Source organism: Malaclemys terrapin, chromosome 10 (genome assembly GCF_027887155.1).
Source record: "Malaclemys terrapin pileata isolate rMalTer1 chromosome 10, rMalTer1.hap1, whole genome shotgun sequence".
NCBI lineage: Eukaryota > Metazoa > Chordata > Testudines > Emydidae > Malaclemys > Malaclemys terrapin.
This window is the reverse complement of record NC_071514.1, coordinates 8524360-8548334: the sequence shown is the minus strand read 5'-3', so window position 1 is coordinate 8548334 and position 23975 is coordinate 8524360. Positions and strand designations below refer to the sequence as shown.

The window sequence follows — 23975 nt, the reverse complement described above, 5'->3', positions numbered from 1 at the left end:
ATCCTCATCCCCTGACGAGGAAGTGGCAAGAGCCTCCGCTTCGGGCCCTCCAATGACTGACCATAGGGCACATCAGGGCCTTCTGAGGCGGATTGCCCGCAACATGGGGTTGCAAGCAGAGGAGGTGATCGAGGCTGAGGACCTCATGGTGGACATTCTTACTCCCGAAGGTCCATCGCGGGTAGCTCTGCCATTGATCAAGACCAACATCAGGAATCTGTGGCAGACACCGGCCTCGATTCCACCGACCGCCAGGTATGTGGAACGAAAATACTTGGTCCCTTCCACAGGCTGCAAATATCTGTTTTTGCACCTGCAGCATGCTCTCTAGTAAAAGAGCTAATTCCTCCAGACTCTAGGTTTGAGTTCTCCCCACTGTCGAGGAAGGGAAGGCGGTGGCACGGACTTTGCTGCGGGCATCCCTAGACTCTGTGGACTCAGATGCCCATACCTTCTCAGGCATAGCCATAAAGAAGACATCATGACTTCAGGTGTCCAGACTACCCCTGGAGTTACAATAAACCCTGCAGGACCTCCCCTTTGAGGGCGCGGGGCTGTTCTCCGAACAGACAGACTCCAAGCTGCATAGCTTGGAAGATTTCGGGGCGACAATGAAGTTGTTGGGAATGCACATGCCAGCAACCCAACACAAGCACTTCAAGCCCCAACTGCAACAATAGCGCCCATATCCTCCTTGGCCGAGGCAGGATTTCTATAGGCGAGGGGGCAGGAACGGCAGATGCAAACCTTCCAACCCCACCTCGGGGAAAGGCCAAGGCCAGCCCAGACCTTCATCAGGATCTAAACAGGCCTTTTGAAGGGACGCCCGAGGACAGCGCACATGTCTATCCACTAGATAGACATGCTTTCTGAATCGTCTGTCCCACTTTTACCGTGCATGGTCCCAAATAACATCAGACTGCTGTGTCCTTCGCACAGTAGAAATGGGATATTCTCTCCAATTCTGCTCCTTCCCTACCTCCCACCCTCCTTCCCCATCCCTCTTCAGGGACCCTTCTCACGAGCAACTCTTTATCCAGGAGGTGCAGGCACTCCTCGCCATGGGAGCAGTGGAGGAGGTTCCTCAGGAGCTAAAGGGAAGGGATTCTTCTCCCGCTATTTCCTAATCCCCAAGACAAAGGGGGGTCTCAGACCCATCTTAGCCCTCCCAGAACTCAACAAGTTCATGATGAAGTTGAAGTTCTGCATGGCCTCCCTGAGCACTATTATCCCTTTCCTGGATCCAGGAGACTGGTACGCGTATGTGAAAGATGCGTACTTTCACATAGCCATTTGGCCTGTGCACAGACATTTTCTCCAGTTTGTGGTCAACCACAAACACGATCAGTTCACGGTCCTCCCATTTGGTCTGTCTACAGCCCCCCAAGTATTCACCAACTGCATATCAGTCATAGCATCCTTCCTCCGGAGGAGGCAAGTGCAGGTATACCCATACCTGGACTACCAGCTGCTCAGGGGCCGTACCAGGGAGCAGATAAAGTCTCACGTATGATTGGTCAGGTCCAAGTTCGAGAGATTGGGGGGACTCCTCAAAGTGAACAAGTCAACCTTATCACTGTCCCAAAGAATAGAATTAATTGGAGCGGTGCTGGACTCAGTACAGGCAAGGACATCCCTGCTAGAGACCCATTTCCAGACGTTATTCAAAGCCTCAGGCAGTACCTGACCACTACCACCAGGGGATGCCTGAGTCTCCTTGGACACATGGCAGCCTGCACTTAAGTAGTCAGGTATGCCAGAATGACGCTCAGACCCCTTCAAGTGTGGCTCGCCCAGATATACCGCCTGTGGCGCGACAGGCTGGACTCAGTAGTGATGGTTCCAGGACACACACTAGAGTTTCTACATTGGTGGCTCAACCCTCAGATGGTATGCGAAGGTGTCACCTTCAACAGCCTACCGCCTTCCTTGTCTCTACTAATGGACGTGTCACATCTGGGAGATCTCCGAACACGGGGCCTGTGGTCGCAGGATGAACTCCACCTTCATATCAATATCAGGGAGCTCAGAGCAGTGCGACTGGCATGCCAGACTTTCCAGTCCCGGCTGCAAGGTCAAAGTGTGGCAGTGATGATGGACAACACCACTGCTACGTTTTACATCAGCAATCAGGGTGGAGCCCATTCCTCCCCCCTATATCCTATTCCTCCAACTAGGGGAGTTCTGCATAGCCCACTCAGGACGCCTTCAGGTGAATGATCTCCCAGGAGCGCAGAACAAGCTAGCAGATCATTCTGCAACCACAAATGGTCCCTCTGTCCAGATGTTCTTCATCCCATCTTCCAAAGGTGGGGATTTCTCCAGGTCGACCTATTCGCCACCCAGAGCAATAGGAAATGCCTAGTGTTCTACTCCTTCCAGAAATGCAGCCCGGGTTCAATCACGGATGCATTTCTGCTACTCTGGGGAGACTGCCTCATGTATGTCTTCCCACTGGTCCCACTCATACACAAGGTGCTGCTCAAGATCTGCAGGGACAAAGCAGAGGTGATTCTGCTGGCCCCAGCGTGGCCCCGTCAACAATGATACTCCACTCCAGGCATCTATACCACTCATCCTGGAGTAGCTTCTGCATCTCAAACAGCAGGGCCTACCAACATCATCCGTCAAGGTGCACCTTGATGCTATCTCAGCCTTCTATCTGGGAGCATCTGGACACTCTGTGTTCGCTAACCCCATGGTAGGACGTTTCCTCAAGGGCTTGAAAAGCATATACCCACAGATTAGACAACCGGTTCCCTCATGGGACCTTAACCTCATCCTCTGCAAGCTCACAGGGGCCCCCCTTGAACCGCTGGCAACTTGCTCCCTGCTCTATTTGTCGTGCAAGGTATCCTTCCTGGTCGCCATCACATCAGCTGGACGGGTGTCCAAATTAAAGGCGCTGACCTCCAGCCCACCCTATACGGTCTTTCACAAGGACAAGGTGCAGCTCGGGCCTCACCCAGCCTTCCTTCCCAAAGTAGTGTCACAATTCCACACTGGTCAAGACATTTTTCTACCCGTCTTCTATCCTAAGCCTCACACCAATACCCAAGAGCAGAGGCTGCACTCACTGGCTGTTCGGAGAGCACTAGCATTCTACGTCAAGCGCATGAAACCGTTCAGGAAGTCGAACCAACTGTTCATGGCAGTAGCAGACGGGATGAAAGGACTCCCAGTCTCATCTCAAAGAATATCTTCCTGGATCACATCCTGCATCCGCACACGTTACAAATTAGCCAAGGTCCCAGCTCCAACTCTTACAGCACATTCCACAAGGGCACAAGCTTGGTCAGCTGTGTTGCTGGCCCAGGTCCCAATACCAGAGATCTACAGGGCAGCAACTTGGTCATCAGTGCATACTTTTACCTCTTGCTATGCTATCACCCAACACGCCAGAGATGATGCAGCATTCGGCATTCCTCAACTCCGACCCTATCTCTGGGGTAGAGCTTGGGAGTCACCTGATTGGAATCGTCATGAACAAGCATTCGAAGAATTAAAAACGGTTACTTACCTTCTCATAACTGTTGTTCTTCGAGATGTCTTGTTCACGTCCATTCCAATACCCACCCTCCTTCCCCTCTGTCAGAGTAGATGGCAAGAAGGAACTGAAGGGGGGTCGGGTCGGCAGGGTCGTATATTGAGCGCTATGAAGGCGCCACTCCAGCGGGCTCACAGCCAACCTGAAGGGAGCTGGTAAGGGAAAACTTTCCGACGACTGTGCATGCGGCGTGCACACCTGATTGGAATATACATGAATAACACATCTTGAAGAACAACAGTTATGAGAAGGTGAGTAACTGTTTTTTTTTTTTTTTTTTTTTTTTTTTTTTTTGTCTCCAGTACATTCCAAAAACTTTTTGGAAATTTTGTCTTTTGCTGAATTATTTTCCCAACAGATGGCTGGATAGCTAAAGTCCCCCATTACTACAACATCTTTTGTTTGGGATATTTCTATTAATTGTTTTAGAAATGTGCAATCCATCTCCTCTTCCTGGTTTGGTGGTCTACAGCAGAACCCCCACCATGACATCACCTCTATTTTTAAATTTTTTATTTTTACCAAGAGACTCTCAACTGGTCTGTCTCCAACCTCCTTCTGGACCTCAGAACAGCTGTATACATCTTTTATGTACAATGCAACCCATCCTCCCTTTTTTCCCAAATGTCTTTTCTGAACAAGCTATACCTCTGTATAAAAATATTCCAGTCATGAAATTTATCCCCCAAAGTCTCTGTGATGCCAGTTAAATCAGAATTTAGCTTATGTACTAATACTTCCAGTTCTTCCTGTTTATTCCCCATACTCCTTGTATTTGTGCACAGACATCTAAAATGTTGATCAGATTTCCCCCACTGATTTCCTTTTGTTGCTCCTTTGACCCTATTGTAATTGTCCATGCCTCCCCCGCCCCCTCTCCCCCGTTAAGGTCATCTGTTTTTATTCTTACCTGTGGGCTTTTGTCACTTGCCCTCATTTAAAGCCCTCTTCACTAAGTTGGCAAGTCCATACACAAAGATGCTCTTCTCCTTCTTGGTCAGGTGGACCCCATTTCTTCCTAGCGGACCTTCTTCCCGGAACAGCATCCCGTGGTTGAAGAAGCCAAAATCCTCTTGTAGACACCATCTGCATAGCCATGCATTCATCTCCAGGATGTCCCTCTGCCTGGGCCCTTACCCTCAATGGGGAGAATGGACAAGAACACATCCTGCACCCCTGACTCTGACTCCTCCCTCACTCCTAGAGCCCTGCAGTCACTGCTGATCTGCTCAGGGTCAGACCTGGCAGTATCATTCGTGTCCACATGGATGAGCTGCATAGGGTAGTGATCAGAAGGGTGTATGAGCATCTGCAACTTTCCATAACTTCTCAGATGAGGGCTCCAGATGCACAACTCCCGGGACATCATGTCAGATCGGCAGATGGATGCCTGTATTCCCTCAAAGGGAGTCCCTGTCCACCATCACAGTACATCTCCTCGGGTGCAGTGGCAGTGAGCTTCCTAGCTTTGGGGTGAATGGCAGCTCCTCATCAGCCATTGGTATCTGCTCTTCACCTCCTATTGCCAGTACAGCATACCAGTTCTTGATCCCTATGGATAGGGGACCAGGGTGGAGCACTGTCTACTGACCGAGGTGATCAGCAGCCAGTTTCCTCCTCACGGAGCAGCCAGTTCTCCCGTCTCCTCTTATGCTGCTGCTTATTGTTCTGAAATGTTTTAATGTGATACAGTACATTACATTAGTACAGTACCTGTACTAATGAAAATTGATCAGCTTTATCTTTGATTTTGTTAATTGTTAGGTGGTATTTTGGGTACGGCAGATCTCACAGTGCCAAATGGAGCTGGTACCAGTCCAGTGGGTAAGTAGAGTACCATGGTTTATTTTAACTTTGTTTCTTGAGTGTGCATTCACTTATGAGTGATTTCTGATTCGGACTAGTTTAAAAAAAAAAAGTGTGAGTGTCTTTGAATCAGAACAGAAGTAAGCTGATGGATTGATCGGTCATCTTTCCTTTATATATTTAAAAAAAAAAAACACTAGCCTTTTCAATCTGTAAATTGCATTTTTCACTTTACTATATTGTAAACTGCATGTTTAACTTCCTTTATTTTCCCATTCCAGGTAATTAATAGTATTTCCTTTTTTATGGCCATGAGTTTCACAATAGTGTTTGCTGCTTTTGCTTTCATGTTTCTTTCCTCCCTCCCCCCCCCCCCCCCCTTTCAAGACCTCGCACTGAAACCATAAATATTTTGCTAAGCATAAATTCTCATGGAACTTAAGGAACCCATCAGCCTAGCTTCAGTACCTGGAAAGATATTGGAACAAATTATTAAACAATCAATTTGTAAGATTTTAGAGGATAGTAAGGTGATAAGTAATAGCCAACGTGGATTTGTCAAGAGTAAATCATGCCAAACCAACCTACTTTCCTTCTTTGACACAGTAACTGGCCTATTGGATGGGGGGAAGCAGTAGATAAGGTTATAGCTTGACTTTAGTATGGCTGTTGACACAGTCCCACATGACATTCTCATAAGCAAACTAGATCTAGATGAAATTAATATAAGGTGGGCAAATGATGGTTGAAGAAACATGCTCAGAGTAGTTATCAATGGTTTGCTGTCAAACTGGGAGGACATATCAAGTGGGGTACCATAGTGGTCAGTTCCAGTGCTGTTAAATATTTTCATTAATGACTTGGATGATGGAGCAGAGAGTACACTTCTGTAAAATTTTCAGATAACACCAAGCTGGAAGGGGTTGGAATGACAGGATTAGAATTCGGAATGATCTTAAAAAACACTGGTCTACAATTTTTGAGACGTAGTCTGCTTCAGAGATAAAATGTGCTATTTATTATGTATTTTGATGTGCTGAATTCAAATATGACAAAACAACTGATAGGCTACTGTTTCAAAGACATTTAAGTTTTTACATTTTATGTCTATGTATATTGTGTAGATAGTAGAGTTTTAATCATAAATTGTAAACCTAGGTCTTTTCATATGTTTATGGTTGCTTTACATGATAATATTTCACCTGTCCTGTTTATGTAACACTTTAAAAATCAGCAAAAGGGTTATATAAATAAAATTTATTATGAAACAAAAGGCAAAAAACTATTATGTACATAGTTTAGTCCTATTCAGTGTCTACTCGGCGCTTCTTGGCTTGTCTCTTGTATTCATTAAATGGAGCATCTCTTGTCACTGTCCAGCAATAGTGTGCAAGCATTGATGGGCTCCATTTGCCCTGATAGCGTTTCTCCATTGTTGCAATGTCCTGGTGAAGTCGCTCACTTCGGTGGAAAAAAATCTAGATGAGAGTGCAAAAATGTATCTTTAGCGACATGTTGCAACGAAGGCTTTTGCATGCCTTGAGGAGGTTTTCCACCAACAACCTGTAGTTGTCTGCCTTGTTGTTTCCGAGAAAATTTATTGCCACTAACTGGAAGGCTTTCCGTGCCGTCTTTTCCTTGCCACGCAGTGCATGGTCAAATGCATCATCTCAAAGAAGTTAACGAATCTGAGGACCAACAAACACACCTTCCTTTATCTTAGCTTCATTTAACCTTGGAAATTTTCCACGGAGGTACTTGAAAGCTGCTTGTGTTTTGTCAATGGCCTTGACAAAGTTCTTCATCAGACCCAGCTTGATGTGTAAGGGTGGTAACAAAATTTTCCTTGATTCAACAAGTGGTGGATGCTGAACACTTTTCCTCCCAGGCTCCAATGATTGTCGGAATGGCCAATCTTTCTTGATGTAGTGGGAATCTCTTGCACGACTATCCCAATTCGCAGAGAAAACAGCAGTACTTTGTGTATCCAGTCTGCAGACCAAGCAAGAGAGCAACAACCTTCAAATCGCCACAAAGCTGCCACTGATGTTGGTCATAGTTTATGCTATTATGATATTCAATTCAATGATTCCATAGAGTTTAAAATCTAATATATTGTCATTTTATTTACCTTGACCGTCTGCAGGTGTGGAGCCCCCCAGCTCCCTTTGGCCGTAGTTCGCCGTTCCCAGCCAATGGGCGCGCCACTTCCCACAGCTCCCATTGGCTGGGAACGGCAAACTGCAGCCACAGGGAGCTGTGGTTCCATGCCTGCAGACGGTCAAGGTAAACAAAACGACAATGTATTAGATATTCAATTCAATGATTCCATAGAGATTAAAATCATCAGATTTTGGTGTAGACCCGTTTATAAGCCAACCCCCGCTCTTTGATGCGTCACTTTTTTACCAAAAAATTTGGCTTATGAACGAGTATATACGGTAATACTTTACATGTCTTTATAGAATATCATTGTAATTGATATCTAATACATTGTCGTTTTGTTTACCTTGACCGTCTGCAGGCATGGAGCCCCTGTGGCTGCAGTTCGCCATTCCCAGCCAGTGGGAGCTGTGGGAAGTGGCACGCCCATTGGCTGGGAACGGCGAACCACAGCCACAGGGAGCTGAGGTGCTCCATGCCTGCAGACACTCCAAGTAAACAAAACATCCTGACAGGCTGGGAGCCAAAGATTGCTGACCCATTTATTGATGTCAATACTGCAGCCTTTTAAAGCTGCAAACGTTTTGTTTAGTGGACTAGATTGGGTTGAAAGGAATACTAAAAGAGCAGTGCCACAGATCTGCATGACATTTGACCCATGCATTTCACAAAATGCTATGCCTTACAAACTAATCAGAAAAATGCAATGAACGATAGTACCATAGCACTGGTGTCAGTCCACTACTGTGTAATTTGATCTCTTCGTGCATTTCTACCAATGGACCACATAAGTCTCGAGCCAGTATGAAAATATAACGTGCAGAATCGATGCAATCTTTAATAAAATTGAAATTAGCTTGTTATCCCTACAGACATGCCATCTACAGGGCTGCTTTGAAATAAACAAAGATGAATAATAATTTGACAGTGATAAAGCAAGTGACGTTCCTATATAAAGTCCTACAAAATCTATAACTACGATAATCTATTTTCATACTAGTATTTAAAATGAACAATGGTGAAATCAAAAGAAAAAGGTTGTCTTATCATGCAGCGTTCAAACTTAGTTGTTGAATATGTAAAAGCAAACAATAGTTGCGCCACTTTTTGTGTATTTTGTATCAATGAGAAGCAAGTAAGAGAATGGCGAAAAAATAAAACACTAAAAGACATGCCAAGAAGCAAGAAAAAAAATGTCCAATGTGGTGCGCTTCATTTCCTGAGCTACAGAAAGATCTCAGTAATTGGGTTGTTGAATGTCGAATGTTGAATGTCGACAAAATGGGTACATTGTCATTAGAACTGGAATTCGTCTGCGTGCTCTGCAAATGTCGAAAGACAACAAATACAAGTCAGTAAAGCCGTCAGTGTTTGTCGCATCAGTCACTTCCTGCAGCTCCCATTGGCTGGGAACGGCAAACCGCAGACACTGGGAGATGAGGGGCTCCGTGCCTGCAGATGCTCCAAGTAAACAAAATGTCCCGACCCACCAGCGGCTTACCCTCACGGGCTGGGAGCCAAAGTTTGCAACCCCTGAAATATAGGGTCGGCTTATGAAAGGGTCATAGAGTTTTTGTTATTTTTACCTAACCATCTTGGGGCGTCAGTTTATAAACGAACGGGCTAATGAACGAGTATATACAGTACATCTTGCACAGATAAAAAATAGGGAATAACTGGTTAGGTAGTGGTACTGCAGAAAAAAATGGGGTAATAGTGGATCAAAAATTGAATGAATCCACAGCGTGATGCTGTTGCAAAAAGGACAAATGTCATTCTGGGATGTATTAACAGGAGTGCCGTATGTAAGACCTGGGAGGTAATTGTTCCACTATACTTCGTTCTGGTGAGGTCTCAGCTGAAGTACTGTGTCCAGTTTTGGGCACCATACTTTAAGATGTGAAAAAATGGGTGAGAGTCCAGAGGAGGACAACAAAAATTATTAGGAATTTAAAAAATCTGCCATATGAGGAAAGCTTAAAAAAGCTGGGCATGTTGAATCTTGAGGAAAAAAGACCCAGGAGGAAAACTATCTTCAATAGGTTAAGGGTGGTTATAAAGAGGATGGTGATCAATTGTTCGCCATATCCACAGAATGTGGGACTAAAAGTAATCAGCTTAACTTTGCAGCAAGAAAGATTTAGGTTAGATATTAGGAAAAACTTTCTAACTATAAGGATAGTAAAATACAGGAGGTTGTGGAATCCCTGTTGTTGGAGGTTTTTAAGAACAGATTAGACAAACATCTATAAGGGATGATACAGGTATACTTAATTCTGCCTCAGCACAGTGGGATGGACTAGGCTAGATGACCTCTTGAATTCCCTTTCATCCCTACATTTTTATGATACTGCGGAGCTCCTTTAAACCAGAGTGCCCCAAATTAGTATTTTAACAACAATACTGTAGTGATGTCTTACATTCATAAGAGTTTCTTACTTTCATAAAATATAACACAGATTTCAGATTTATGCAGTAATGGCATGGAGACATCCAGGTTCCATTCTATCATATTACAGGAAGGCAACATAAATACCAATCATCTGGCTCCTTGGTGTTTCTTCCATCTCAAGATATTGATTTGGTGGCTGAGGACCAATTCGGGAATATACTTGGTCAGCCCCAGAAATAGAACATAGCAAGAGTTATCAATCAGAGAAACCACTGGAGATACTCACATAAATAATGGCCAAATAATAATCTGGCAACTGGGAAAAAAGATCTTCCCAGATAAAAATCAGAGCTCAAGAAGTTTATAAATGAGTAGTGCTTAAATTAGTAGGGTAAAAGTGCTGGTTTGACTCTCCCCTCTGCCTCCACCTTGGGCCACATGCAACAAATGTTTCCTTCATGCACCCAGAAGCTCAAGAAATTCTATGAAAACCTTTTAATTGTAAGAAAAAAATTCTAAGAAAGAAACCTTTTAATTTAGGGGGGAAATGAAGAGCAAGGTTATCATTAGACATGATGGGATCCCAGATAGTGATTTCTCCTGTGTTTCAGAGATCAGCTTATTAAGAAAAGGACCTACTTATAAACAGTCCTATGTTGTTAGGACTAGATTCAGTCCTTTTCTCCCAAATTAGGCCTCAAGTTTCTAAGCTTCATTCATGCACTCAGCAAAAAAACAGTGAAGCATAGCTATGAAACTAAGGGCCATATCCTATTATAGGTACCACTTCTTGAGTGTTATAGATACTACAGATGTGAATTAGAAATTGCCCTTAAGTGAAAACAATATACTGCGTTAAAGTATTGCCTATACCTACATGAACTTCTTGAACATTCTTAATGACTTAGTGTTTTCTGATTGGATCCTAAAGTAAACATTTTAAGGAGCTGGTGTATAGTAACAAATTATGGTGGTCATCATCTTTATTTTCCAGAATATAACCCCCCATTGCTCAGAAGTTTTTCACTCAAATGACAGTTGAAACTACATGATGACTGTACAACTCTTGTGTTGGTGGGGGATTTGCAAAATGTATCTCCAGCAGAACTTCAGAAACATTCAGATGATGCCATATCACTGAGCCATTAATACACAATACCTTGCTATGACTTGCTATATACCTTTTGAAATGGAGTGGCTGGCGTAAATTAACCCTCTTTGTCCCAGAGCTCTTAATTGTAGCCCAGCAACAAACACACAAAGTGGCCAGCACATAAGCAGGTTCACTCTGTTGGCTAACTTTCCAATTGAAGCTTGGGCCACTGTAACTAAGGTATGAACTGTGACAAGTTGTTAATGTCAGCTAATTAAAACAATTTTAAATGATTATTGGTCATATTTTTTCTAAACAGTTATTGGTGAAAGCTTTCCAAAAAGCTTAGCCTTTTCCCCCTTCTTTAAGGCTGTTGAGGGATAGGGAGGGCTGAGAGAGAGAGATTTATTGACAGGCCTTGGTTTATTTTGTGACTTTTCATTTATGGGATCGGCACCAAGAGCAGTGGATGGGTGCTAATAAAAATAGGAAAAAATCCTTAAAATCAATAGTTTTGCACAACTGTGAAAACTTAAATAGAAAAAAGGCTTAAAAATAAACATAAATATCCATCAAAATTGTAAAAAATAAAAATTGAATCCCGCCACGCCTTACAGATAAACCATCATTTTATATATTCTTATCCAACTATGAAAACCCTTGAAGGTGATTGTGGGTAAAAGCTGATACCTTCTCCTGGCTCACTTAGGGCTCAGTTCAACTAAAGGCAAGGAAGATCCAGAAAAGAGCTGCACATTTATCCCAAACACATTTTCCCCTCCCATCCTGTGTGACTTCAATGAAGTTGATGTGGATTGCTTCAACAAGCAATCTGCCAACCTCAGAGAAAAAAAGATGCAGATATACCATAGCTTTCTAATATTCTGTTTGTCCATGGACACAGAGCGGGCTCCAGGCACCAGCCCAGCAAGTAGGTGCTTGGGGAGGCCAACGGAGAGAGGCGGCACGTCCGGCTCTTCGGCGGCAGTTCAGCGGCAGGTCCCTCACTCCCTCTCGGAGCGAAGGACCAGCCACCAAATTGCCGCCGAAGACTGAAGCGGCGGCGGTAGAGCTGATCGCGATCACGGCTTTTTTTGTTTTTTTTTTTTCCCTTGTTGGGGCAGCAAAAACCCTGGAGCCGGCCCTGCATGGACAGCAGCTTTTTTTTTTAATGGCGAGTAAAACTATCACCATGGTAAGGATTGGCAAATTAGATGTGTCTGGGCTGGCAAATTTCACAACCATTTGGTAAGACTGATTGTAGGTGGAGCATACAGTAATAGTTGTAGGTAAGGTTGAACAAGCATTTTCATTTTAGAGGGCTGCTTTCAGTCGCTCAGAATTTTGTCAAAGTTCTGCATTTCATATGAAAATTTAATACAGGCTGGGGCAAGTTTTTTTTAAAGTCTTAGAAAAAATGGTTCAGCCATTTTCAACATTGAAGAGTAATAGAAATGTATTTTGGCAGAGACATGTTGCTGGTGTACCTTTTAGTGAAAACATTTTCATTTGGCAGATTATAGCTGCTTAAAAATGTATGTTAAGTTTGGCTTCTTTTTTTCTTCCTGTTGTGGAGTTTCCATTTCAGAGAAAAAGTTGGCAGTTAGCAGACTGTGTTCATTAGGTGCAAACTAATTCAAACAGTGTAAAATGTGTTGGTGACCCAATTCCAGTGCTTGTGATGGCTAGAAACTGCAAGTCTTTACTTCTCATGGGCAAAGAACAAAATGTCACCAGATGCCATGGTGAGGTTAAAAGAAATTAAAAGAAAAAGGAAGTGCAGTTCACATTTGCTATGCAAATGTGGCAAATGTTTGAGATGACCGTGAACTTGTCCTGTGTTTAATAGGGTTCCAATGTAAATCTAATAGTGGTGTGTCAGTAAAATAAAGGAAGTACATGGAAAACTAGGAGCCATACTTGAGACCAAATAAAGCATTTCAATTTGCTGTAGTGAAAAGCCAGGCTTTGAAAGGGTTTGGACAGATGATGTAACAGACGTTTTCAGCCTCTAATTTCTCTGCTCCACTCTTAGGCTGATAGCATTCAGATTTGAAAGCTGTCAGAAAAATAAAAGTTATAAGTGTTTTTTGTTGTTGTTGTTGTTGTGGCTTTCTGAATAGTGGGTTTTTGTGTCTCCCAGAAGTTTCATTTAAATATAAAATGGTTCTGAAAGTGCAGCCTCTCATCTTACCATACAACTGTAACACCAAGATTTAAAAAAATGGAAGTTTCTGGGTATTCAGCACTCTAGAACAGTGGTTCTCAAAGTCGGTCCTCCGCTTGTTCAAGGAAAGCCCCCTGGCGGGCCAGGCCGGTTTGTTTACCAGCCCTGTCCGCAGGTTTAGCCGATCGCGGCTTCCACTGGCTGCGGTTCGCTGCCCCAGCCCCAGGGGGCTTTCCCTGAACAAGCTGCGGACTGGCTTTGAGAACCACTGCTCTAGAACAGGGGTCGACAACCTCTGGCACACGGCTCACCAGGGTAAGCACCCTAGCGGGCCGGGCCAGTTTATTTACCTGCTGACGCGGCAGGTTCGGCCGATTGCGGCCCCCACTGGCCACAGTTTGCCGTCCCAGGCCAATAGGGGCGATGGGGAAGCCACGGCCAGCACATCCCTCTCCTGCGCCGCTTCCCGCAGCCCCTATTGGCCTGGGATGGCGAACTGTGGCCAGTGGGGGCTGCGATCGGCCGAACCTGCCGTGTCAGCAGGTAAATAAACTGGCCCGGCCCGCCAGGGTGCTTACCCTGGTGAGCCGCGTGCCAGAGGTTGCCGATCCCTGCTCTAGAAAATCAGGTCTCTTATTTGTTTAACTTTACTAAGAAGCACAAATCCCCTTGACTTTCAAAGCCAATGGGACTTACTTCCTTAAGTTACTTGGGCATTTCTGAAGATCCCATCATTATTTTTTAAAATCTTGTCTTTAAAGATGTAAGTCCTTCCTAAATTATTTTTTCATACACTTCCACTAATGGCAGAGGTGTGTCTTAATGGTATGATTAGAGCTATACTTTCTCTAATCACCAGTATTTAAGTGTCAGTGATAATACAAAGTATATTTATTTCCACTTTGAGTTGTCCTAATACCACTATTCCACAAATGAAGGAAAGCATACACTTCTTAAAAGCAGTGAAATATAAGTATAGATATTTCCCTCTTGATGAGAGCTGAAATTTGTACCACTCCTATGACTACAGCTTCTGTCTGCCATCCCTGCAATGTTTTTCTTCAAGGGGGTAAGAAGTGGTGGTGGGGTGTGTGTGTGTTTCTTTTAATTACTTTCATTACCTTACTGGAACTGTCTTTATTTGAAATGGCCACATTGATGACGTTGACAAGTGCTGATTTTAGTAATTTTCTTGTTTTTGATACTTAAGCTTTTTCTACCAGAATATTTATTACTTGTATAAAAATATTGAAATATCTTTTTGCTACAGCACTATTTTGGGTTAGTTGATTTAATGTGGATATTTTTTAAATTCACTTATGTCGACTGCTTTTTTTAGGATATGGACAATGGTATGTCATATTTGTTTGAGGTATAAAAATGTGTATATGATTCTTATCTTGTATTGTTTAGCGGATTGCCTATGATTAACTTCTCCAAGCCATATACAACAAGTCCATTTCTCTGAAGCCGAACCACAATAAAAGATTAATGACATCAAAGACTATAATTTATGCTTAGAGTAGTAATCAGAACATAGAGTACTTTTCAGCCACGTGTGTTCATTGTTTCAGCTGATGTGATTTATGTAGTGAAATATGAGCCTCACCGATTTAAATGAATCTTGGACAATGCTTGGATCTTGTAGGACAATAAATGAGATTAGTCTGTATTAAGTTTCTGAAGGAACTGGTGTACACCGTTGTTGAATAGGAATTTTGAGCATTTAGTGTTAGTACAGCAAGTACCTCTAAATTAAAACCTGTTTCCTGTCCAAAAAAGCAGGGTAACATGCACTGGTAATAATGGTCTGTTACTTTTGCGGTATTTTGAAAGTACTATAGTAGTCTGAGTTGAGATAAATGAAAATGTAATAAAACTGCCCCAGTGGAAATAAACTATTGTAGCTCTAAATCTTTTTTTTCCCCCCACCATTTTCATTTTTAACTTCATCATCCGTTAAAAAGTAAATTATTGGATTTGAAAAGGTCTTTTGTGGATGGGAAGGAAACAATGCAGTTTTCTTTATACAAAATAATAAATGGAACATATAGGGTTACTAAAGCTTCAGTTTGGCAAACTGCCAGACAGTTACATCATCCTGTAATCATTATCTGTTTCTGGCTGCTGATCTTGTGCAAAGAAATATTGCTTTTAGCTCCCCTTTCACTCCTTACTTATAATTTGATTTTCTTGGGTTACGTTGTACTATATCTAATAGAGCAGCTTGTTGGATTCTTAACAACAAAAGAATGTTTTTCCTAAATTAAAAATTAGGAATATCTATTCTAAAATACTTTTGCAACTCTGATACAGGATCTTTAACTAATGTCACTTTTGCACTCTTTAAATGCTATTTATAACAAGCACACAAAACATTTATCAGTGGAGTCTGTTTGATACAGACAGATCAATGCATGTATTACATGTGATGGTATTCTGTTGCTTTTTTCCCTCCCTAAACAAAATACGCTTCTAAACATTTTTATGTTTTGCATTTAAAATGGCAAAGTGCTTTGAATCTGTCTACCCCACTGCTGAGTGAGATACTCCAAAGAGAATGCAGTGGTAAAGGGTTTGTTGTTTTTGACAGCACCATTAGAAGCATAAAATCTTCTCTAAAGGACTGGCAGAGTCTTGTAATAAGGGCTACAGGAAATGACTGTATTGGGTGTGGAAGAAGAAACAGTCCAGGTTTAACACATGAGCTACCAAAACAGTTGAAAACTGAGTGCAGGAAATGGCCTCATAAAATAGACTAAACTATACTATACACGAAAAGGAAAATGGATGAATAATACAAAAGCCCATTGTTTACAATGATAGTGTTGATCACTCTAAATAGAGATTCAAAAGGATCACAGAAATTTGAAGCATCCCATATCAAATGTTAAATTGAAAATATTAATGCGTGATAAAACACTGCTAGTTAATATATAATAAACACAAGCTACAATATAACAAGGAGCTGTTTGAATGTGTAGTATGCTGATATAATTATCTGCAAGTAAAATGGTCTGAGACACAAAGGTCGTATTTATAGTTCCATGTACCATTAAAAGGGTACTGTCACGTCAAAATCACACTGTTGTCAAATCATTTTTCTTCAGGATTAACCCTTTAGAAGACTAAAATTGAATCTGTTTTCAAATCTGTTTAATTGTACTCCCAATTAATCTTATATTACTGTGTGAAATTTCTCTTTCATGCACACATGGCACAAAGATTAAATTTGCACAGTCCCCTGTATTATGCTAAGTCCATCCCTTAACCACTAGGCAAAACACAAAGCAATTCTGTGACTCATCTGCTGTTGCTGTTTTAACCACTGGCTGGAGTCAAGAACTGCAACCTCTTTGCATTCCTGCACTGGTGTTCTGACTGTCAGCGTGCCACACCTCTAATCACCCTCCCTCCTTCGTTGGGTTATGCTGGGTTTGCATAGATTCTGCTAGAATATATGGAATTGGTCCCCTGGTATACCTGCCGCTCATCTACGTCAATTTCACCCATTGGGCACTCTGTTTTCTGGTAGTCATAGATTTCGTGCCACAGCAGAATGAAATCAGCCAACTGGTTTGACGGGGCACACAGGGTACGTCTTCACTTAGCGGAGGGTCCGGCGCCAGGAAATCAATGTTCTGGGATCGATCCCAGAAGTGCTCGCCGTCGACACCGGTACTCCAGCTCGCCGAGAGGAGTACGCGGCATCGACGGGGGAGCCTTCCTGCCACGTCTGGACCCGCGGTAAGTTCGGACTAAGGTACTTCGAATTCAGCTACATTATTAACATAGCTGAATTTGCGTACCTTAGTCCGAAGTGGGGGCTTAGTGGGGACCAGGCCACAGAGGTAGTTTATACTTAGTATATTTTTTGATTGCAGGGGTATATATTTGTATAAATATTATACATACTTGATTGTATCCTTGTTCCTCCACTGTTTGTATGTATCTTATTCTTAGACCCAGTTCCTGCCAGCCACTCTGTGTGGGCAGATCCCCATAGAAGTCATTGGGATTCTGTGCAGGTGCAAAGATCCACTTGCTTGAAGCATTTGCAGAGTTGGGACCTGGGATTGTAAACACTTTAGAGAAGGCCCACGTCTTCATTTGCTTGTACAACACCTAGCACAGTGGGGCTCTGATTTTGATTGGGACCTTGAGTGCTATTGTAATATAAATGTTAAATAATATTTCTGTTCATGTCCTACTCTGGAAACTGAAGTGCTTTTCCCCACTTACTTTAAATGTGAATTAGTTTTACATCACCTGTGTATTCAGAGATGTGACTGTGTGTGTATATAGCATAAAATATAGATGCATGCTTTGTGTGTGTGCATACATGTCTATAATGCTCATATATATGTCTTTTGATTCATAAATATCAGATATTGTCAGTGAGTTTTAACATTACCACATTGCATGTTTCCTAATTTCAAGCATGCTTAAAACTTTCACCAAGACTCCTGTCAAGGCTGTATCCCCACTCTGAACTTTAGAGGGTACAAATGTGGGTACAATTTAGGGTACAAATGTGGGGGCCTGCATGAAAACTTCTAAGCTTAACTACCAGCTTAGGTCTGGTCCGCTGCCACCATCCCAAAGCTAATTCCCTTCCCTGGGTAGCCTTGAGAGACCTTCACCAATTCCCTGGTGAATACAGATCCAAACCCCTTGGATCTTAAAACAAGGAAAAATCAATCAGGTTCTTAAAAAGAAGGCTTTTAATTAAAGAAAAAGGTAAAAATCATCTCTGTAAAATCAGTATGGAAAATAACTTTACAGGGTAATCAAACTTAAAGAGCTCAGAGGACCCCCCTCTAGTCTCAGGTTCAAAGTACAGCAAACAAAGATAAACACTCTAGTAAAAGGTACATTTACAAGTCGAGAAAACAAAGTAAAACGACGCCTTGCCTGGCTATTTACTTACAAGTTTGAAATAGGAGAGACTTGTTGAGAAAGATGTGGAGAACCTGGATTGATGTCTGGTCCCTCTCAGTCCCAAGAGCGAACGACTCCCAAACAAAGAGCACAAACAAAAAGACTCCCCCCCCCCCCCCCTCCCCGCCCTCACCCCACCCCCGCCAAGATTTGAAAGTATCTTGTCCCCTTATTGGTCCTTTGGGTCAGATGCCAGCCAGGTTACCTGTACACAGGACAGCTGTTACCTTTCCCTTTATAGTTATGACAACTCCATTTCTTGTTTTCCTTTAAGGACCCTTACTTAGCCATGATTACTTCTCACTTAAGCACCAGGATTGCATCCCACGTCTCCTTCACATTCACAGTATCTGCCATTTCCTGCTTCCTTCCAGTGTCCCTAACCAGTTAAAGCGACCATCAGCCAGCCACTCCCTATAGTAATTTCACATACAAACTGTGTTTGGATTCACCTCATTCAGACCTTGCAACAACCACAACAATCCGTCCCTGTCCAACTACAAAAAACTCGCCTCCATTCTTCCCCAAGCAACCAAACCTATAGCCATATCCAGTTTCAGACCCCTTCCTCACTTCCAACAAAACCCTCCACCAACTTTACCCAATATCTACTACAAATCCATAGACTTACCTAAAATATTGCCCCACTCCTCCAAAAACCATCCTAATTTCCACAATTTCTGTTTCATCACCCTAGCCGCACTTGCAGGAGAAGCCTACAAATGGTCTTTGTTAACCTAGTGGAGAAAAAAGGCTGTTTTCCTTCCCTGGTCTCCCTGGTGAAGCAGTACAATAGTGGTGGGAAGAGAGAGTCAGACTTTTCTCACGATCCCCCACAACCTTTGTGGAAAGATGGCTGAATATTATATTAAATTACTTTTGATTATTGAGCCAAAAAAGGGGGTTTTAAAATTTATTTCAATGCATTTGTAGCCAAACAATTTTTTTTTTTTCAATTTTATTCCTCAAAAACCATTTTTTAAATTTTTTTAGTGGAAATCTTTTCTGTTTTAAGTGTTTAGCTGAAAAATCGATTTTTTCCCCACAAACTATTTTTTCGTGCCACACCCATAGCCATTTTGGGAGAGGAGTCCTTTGGACCCTCCGTAGGCTTGTGATACATGAGGAATGTAAGAGGCTGGTACAGTTCCAGTCATAGACTCTTGGCACAGTAAGAAATCCACCAAAAAGGTGAGAGGGCCACAGTTTGTGCTACTCAGTTTTGTAGCTTCACTGCCCATTTATGCACGTGTCTGGATGTTTATGGTTTCTATGTTTGGATTTCCAAGTTCCAGCGATATTGTATTTATTTTATTTAAAAATAATTTCATAAAGTTTCACACACCCTTTTGAAAAAAAAGGTTATCGATAAGGTATCTTATTAAGATTATATAAATTTTAAGGACATTTGATTACCATTCATATATAAGAGCCTGTTGTTTTTCCACTGTTAAATAAAATTGCTAGCATACTGTACACGTTTACTGTATAATGCATCACTGTCAATCACTTAGACGTTGTGTCATGCTGTCCTGTTAATACACTTCATTGTTCTTCATAGGCATTTGGAGTTTTGCTTAAGAGAAAGGAATGTGAAACTATCAATTTTCTTATTTTAAATGCCTTTAAATTAACATGTACTTACTGTAATAAAATGGAATTGGGCACAGGGGCCTATTCAAATGATAATGATAGTATAATATTCATGCCAGTAAGGTGCTGCAGGCTATGAAAAGAAAATTTCACACACAGTAAACTTTTGGGTAATAGTCCTGCCACAGAATTGTGACTATAAAGAGCACTTTCAGAACTGGAATGTTAGTATAAACATAATTTATTATGAATTGTATTTATTTATACATATACTGGTTCTGTAGAGTGAACCACACAGTTCGCTTCCCCTGTTGTAAATTTCTCTCATTTTCAGCTTAATATATTTTTTCATTAATGGCTGAATAAAATCTGTGTTTTCTGAGGACCATTGCTATAAATTTGGCAAAATCGTTCTGATGAAATCTTCAAAAAAGTTGCCTGAAAAATATATTGTAATTAGCATGATAGGCACTTGGCTGGTTTGTTGATGAATGTTAAAGGAAAACAATTAGAAATGCTTCTGCTGTTAGTTGTCTCAAAATTTGGTATTACTTGTTTCACTGACTTGTTTGAATATAACTTAAGGTCTGAATCCTTTGATACTGATCACTCTACATTCTCATTGACCTCACTGGGAACAGTCAGCACCTCATAGGCAATGACCTATACATAATCTAGTGGTGACGAGAGAGAGAGAGAGTGTGTGTGTGTGTGTGTAGGCTGAGGTGGATGTTAAGGAAATAGACTTGTTTCAAGTTTCTCCTCATCTTCCTTGTTGGAGAAATACTGTATAAAAGTACCTTATCAGGTTCATATCATCTTACCAGAAAGTGTTCTCTGCTAAAATAATGTATTTTCAAAGGTGACGGGCAAATTGGAAAAACCTAGAGCTACAATTTAAAGGCTTGTTAATTGAGATACTGAAAATGTCTTTTATGCAGTGTAAGGTACACTTGTTTATTTTTACGAAAGAATCTCAAAAGAGTTTGGAGGCTGTTTTTTAAAAATCCTTATAAGCAACAGCACACTGTAATTCATGTTCTGCCTGTGGGGTGGGTGGGTGGGGGGTGTGTGTGTGTAGGACCATTTGTTAGATACTGTTTTGTTGCTACAGCAGCCTAGAGGAACTTCAAAGACTAAATTAATGAACAGATGGTTTTAACACACTTTCCTGACAGAGTGCACTCCTCAGCGTTTAAGCTGCCACAACACACCCTGAGGTGACACCAGCATTACATATTGATCTTTTGGTGAAAGATACTTGGCTTTTTCTGTTCTACAATGTAGGATGTAGCTTAATTATTCCTAAAAGGGTTAGACTCTTGTGAAATATTTGCAACTGAAACTTTTGTCTAAAAATAATGTGGAGTTTGTACATTTGCACTATGGATTTACACTGCTTGTGCTCACTCTTAAGGTGCATTTCTTTATATTTCCTACTTTAGGAAATGGATTTATTAACTCTCGAGCTTCACCAAGCCTGCTAGGAACTACTGGTGGTGGGAATGGATTAGGCAAAGTTATGCCTACAAAGTCTCCGCCTCCACCCGGAGGAGGTAATCTTGGAATGAACAATCGCAAACCAGACCTTCGTGTTGTCATCCCACCTTCCAGCAAGGGCATGATGCCTCCATTGGTAAGCTGGGCCATTCATTCTATAGTATACAATATACAGTATGCCCAAGGGGTGCAAAAGGAGCGCTGCTGAAAGCGAAACTATGGCATCTCAGGCGTTATGGAGATGGCACCTTAGAAACACCCCTGTAGTAGGAGACTTGACTGATAAAAGAACACAACTCAAGTGCAGATTGCCATCTTGGACAGTATTCGCAAAAAAAGAGGGCGAAGATATTCTTACTTTCATTGGATTAATAAATACAGAATAATGAGCTGACGTACATTGGGTTATTTACGTTGCTATATTGGAGACTTTGGTTTGATTTCTTGTCCTGATTGCAATCTGCCTCCGTTGCTAGGACTGAGGGTTTTAGTGGTTTGGTTTTTAGGGGGTGAGGGAAGAGTTTATTGTACCACTCAGCAATGGCAACTTTTGCTGATTACTGAGCTGTGTTGAGGGGCCTCAATGTAGAGTTCTGTCCGGTTCTCCCAGGTTGCAGTGTTGGTGAGTTGTGACATGTGGCTCAGAAAAAATGATTATGTGGGAGGAACCTTCATTTGGTTTAGCGTGTTAGTACAATAGCCATTCACTCCCCATATTTGGAGTTAAAATCTTGAATGAGGACACAAGAATGAATGGTGGTCTCATCGTTTGTGCATCTCACAAAGCCACTATGCCTTTCAGCATATCAGCAATGTTTGTTCAACCTACCTCTAGATATAGTAGAGGGTATTGAGGTTGGCACGGCTCTCTGGAAGTCTTATCCAGCTTCTACTTCAACCTTGTGTGGCTGAAGTCATTGATATCAGTCTCTATATTTTATGTGCAAACTCATAATCATTTAAGTACCGCATATACTCGTTCATGAGCCGAATATTTTTGGTAAAAAAGTGACGCATCAAAGAGCGGGGGTTGGCTTATAAACGGGTCTCCCGCAAAATTTAATGGTTTTAAACTCTATGGAATCATTGAATTGAATATCTAATACACGTATCGGCAACCTTTGGCACACGGCCCACCAGGGTAAGCACCCTGGCAGGCCGGGCCGGTTTGTTTACCTGCCGCGTCCGCAGGTACAGCCGATCATGGCACCCACTGGCCGCGGTTTGCCGCTGCAGGCCAATGGGGGCAGCGGGAAGCGGCGGCCAGCACATCCCTCAGCCTGCGCTGCTTCCCGCAGCCCCCATTGGCCTGGAGCGGCGAACCGCGGCCAGTGGGTACCGCGATCGGCCGTACCTGCGGACGCGGCAGGTAAACAAACCAGCCCGGCCTGCCAGGGTGCTTACCCTGGCGAGCCGCGTGCCAAAAGTTGCTGATCCCTGATCTAGTACATTGTAGTTTTGTTTACGTGGCGCGTCTGCAGGCATGGAGCCCCTCAGCTCCTTGTGGAGCACCACTTCCCGTAGCTCCCATTGTCTGGGAACGGCGAACTGCGGCCACAGGGAGCTGAGGGGCTTCATGCCTGCAGACAACCCAGGTAAACAAAACGTCCCGACCCGCCAGTGGCCTACCTGACGGACCGGGATCCAAAGTTTTCCAACCCCTGAAATATAGGGTCAGCTTATGAAAGAGTCATTCAGTTTTTGCTATTTTTACCTATCCATTTTGGGGTTGACTTATAAATGAACGTGCTAATGAACGAGTATATATGGTACATATATTCAGTTTATGAATCCTCCCCATATGGAAGTAGCCAAAAGGAGCATAGGATGTAAACAGTATAAGCATTCTTTATACATATTTACTTATTTATGTTTAAGATTCCACAAGTGTTTACTTTTGCTATTGATGGTAGAGCTAAATCACGCAAAATCAATGTAAGTAGCCAGAGTCCTAATTAAAGACGTTTTTTAACACCTTTATTAAAATGTTTGAGGTTTTTCTAAAAATGCACAAATTACAGAGCACATTCATAAAGAAATATGTTGCTAAATCTTAATGTGAAACTTGTGCTTTAAATTATTTTGAAAAATGAATACGGGGGAAATATTTTAAAAAGCAATTTTAATGTTCTCTCCGTAAATTCATTCATTCTCTCTCTCTCTCTCTCTCTCTCTCTGGTGGAGAAGGGAGAGAAGTAAAGAGTAGAGATGCCTAGATGTCATGGTGATTGGTGCACTAAAAATACGTGCCTATGCAGTTGACTTTCATCTGATCAGTTCAACCATAATAGAACAGATGTGCACCTGTGTCCATATATGATGTCTATGAATACTTGTGCCCTTGCTCTTGCTAGTTCAGCCAATGCTAATTTTCAGAGCATCTGTAAACAACCTTTTGTAGTTGTGAACACAACTTTTGCCACAGTATTTATTCCTGCATCAAAATACTCTTTTTATTAATTGACCCAAAGTATATATAGTAAGTATATAATCACGTACTTTGTAACAGTGTTTACATAATAGCACAATAAATTCAAAATATTAACAAACCAATAAATAAATCCTGAAGCACAAACATGACTTATTTTATTTTTGAAAGCAATGCTTTTCTTAGTAACTGTATTATCCCTCTTGTTTGCTGAATACAGTCGGAGGAGGATGAATTGGAGTTGGTGAGTTTGGGTTCCTGCTTGATGAGTGAAGAAAGCTTAAGTCATACTACGTGGTCTCAGTTATACCAATGTTCCCTTTGTGGCAGAGAAATGTACTTGTT

General features: G+C 42.1%; 1 protein-coding gene across 8 annotated transcripts in view; it reads left to right on the top strand.

Annotated features, from left to right (window-relative positions):
• The window catches only part of MEF2A (myocyte enhancer factor 2A), a 145024-nt gene that overhangs the window by 105512 nt on the left and 15537 nt on the right, over window positions 1–23975 (top strand). For 4 of the 8 annotated variants that reach the window (XM_054041384.1, XM_054041387.1, XM_054041386.1 and 1 more), the window contains exons 6-8: window positions 5312–5371; window positions 21148–21338; window positions 23851–23874. In XM_054041384.1, the coding sequence (XP_053897359.1) occupies window positions 5312–5371; window positions 21148–21338; window positions 23851–23874 (275 nt within the window). The remainder of the gene's footprint in view (window positions 1–5311; window positions 5372–21147; window positions 21339–23850; window positions 23875–23975) is intronic. The other 4 variants (XM_054041388.1, XM_054041389.1, XM_054041391.1 and 1 more) reach the window with 2 other exon arrangements.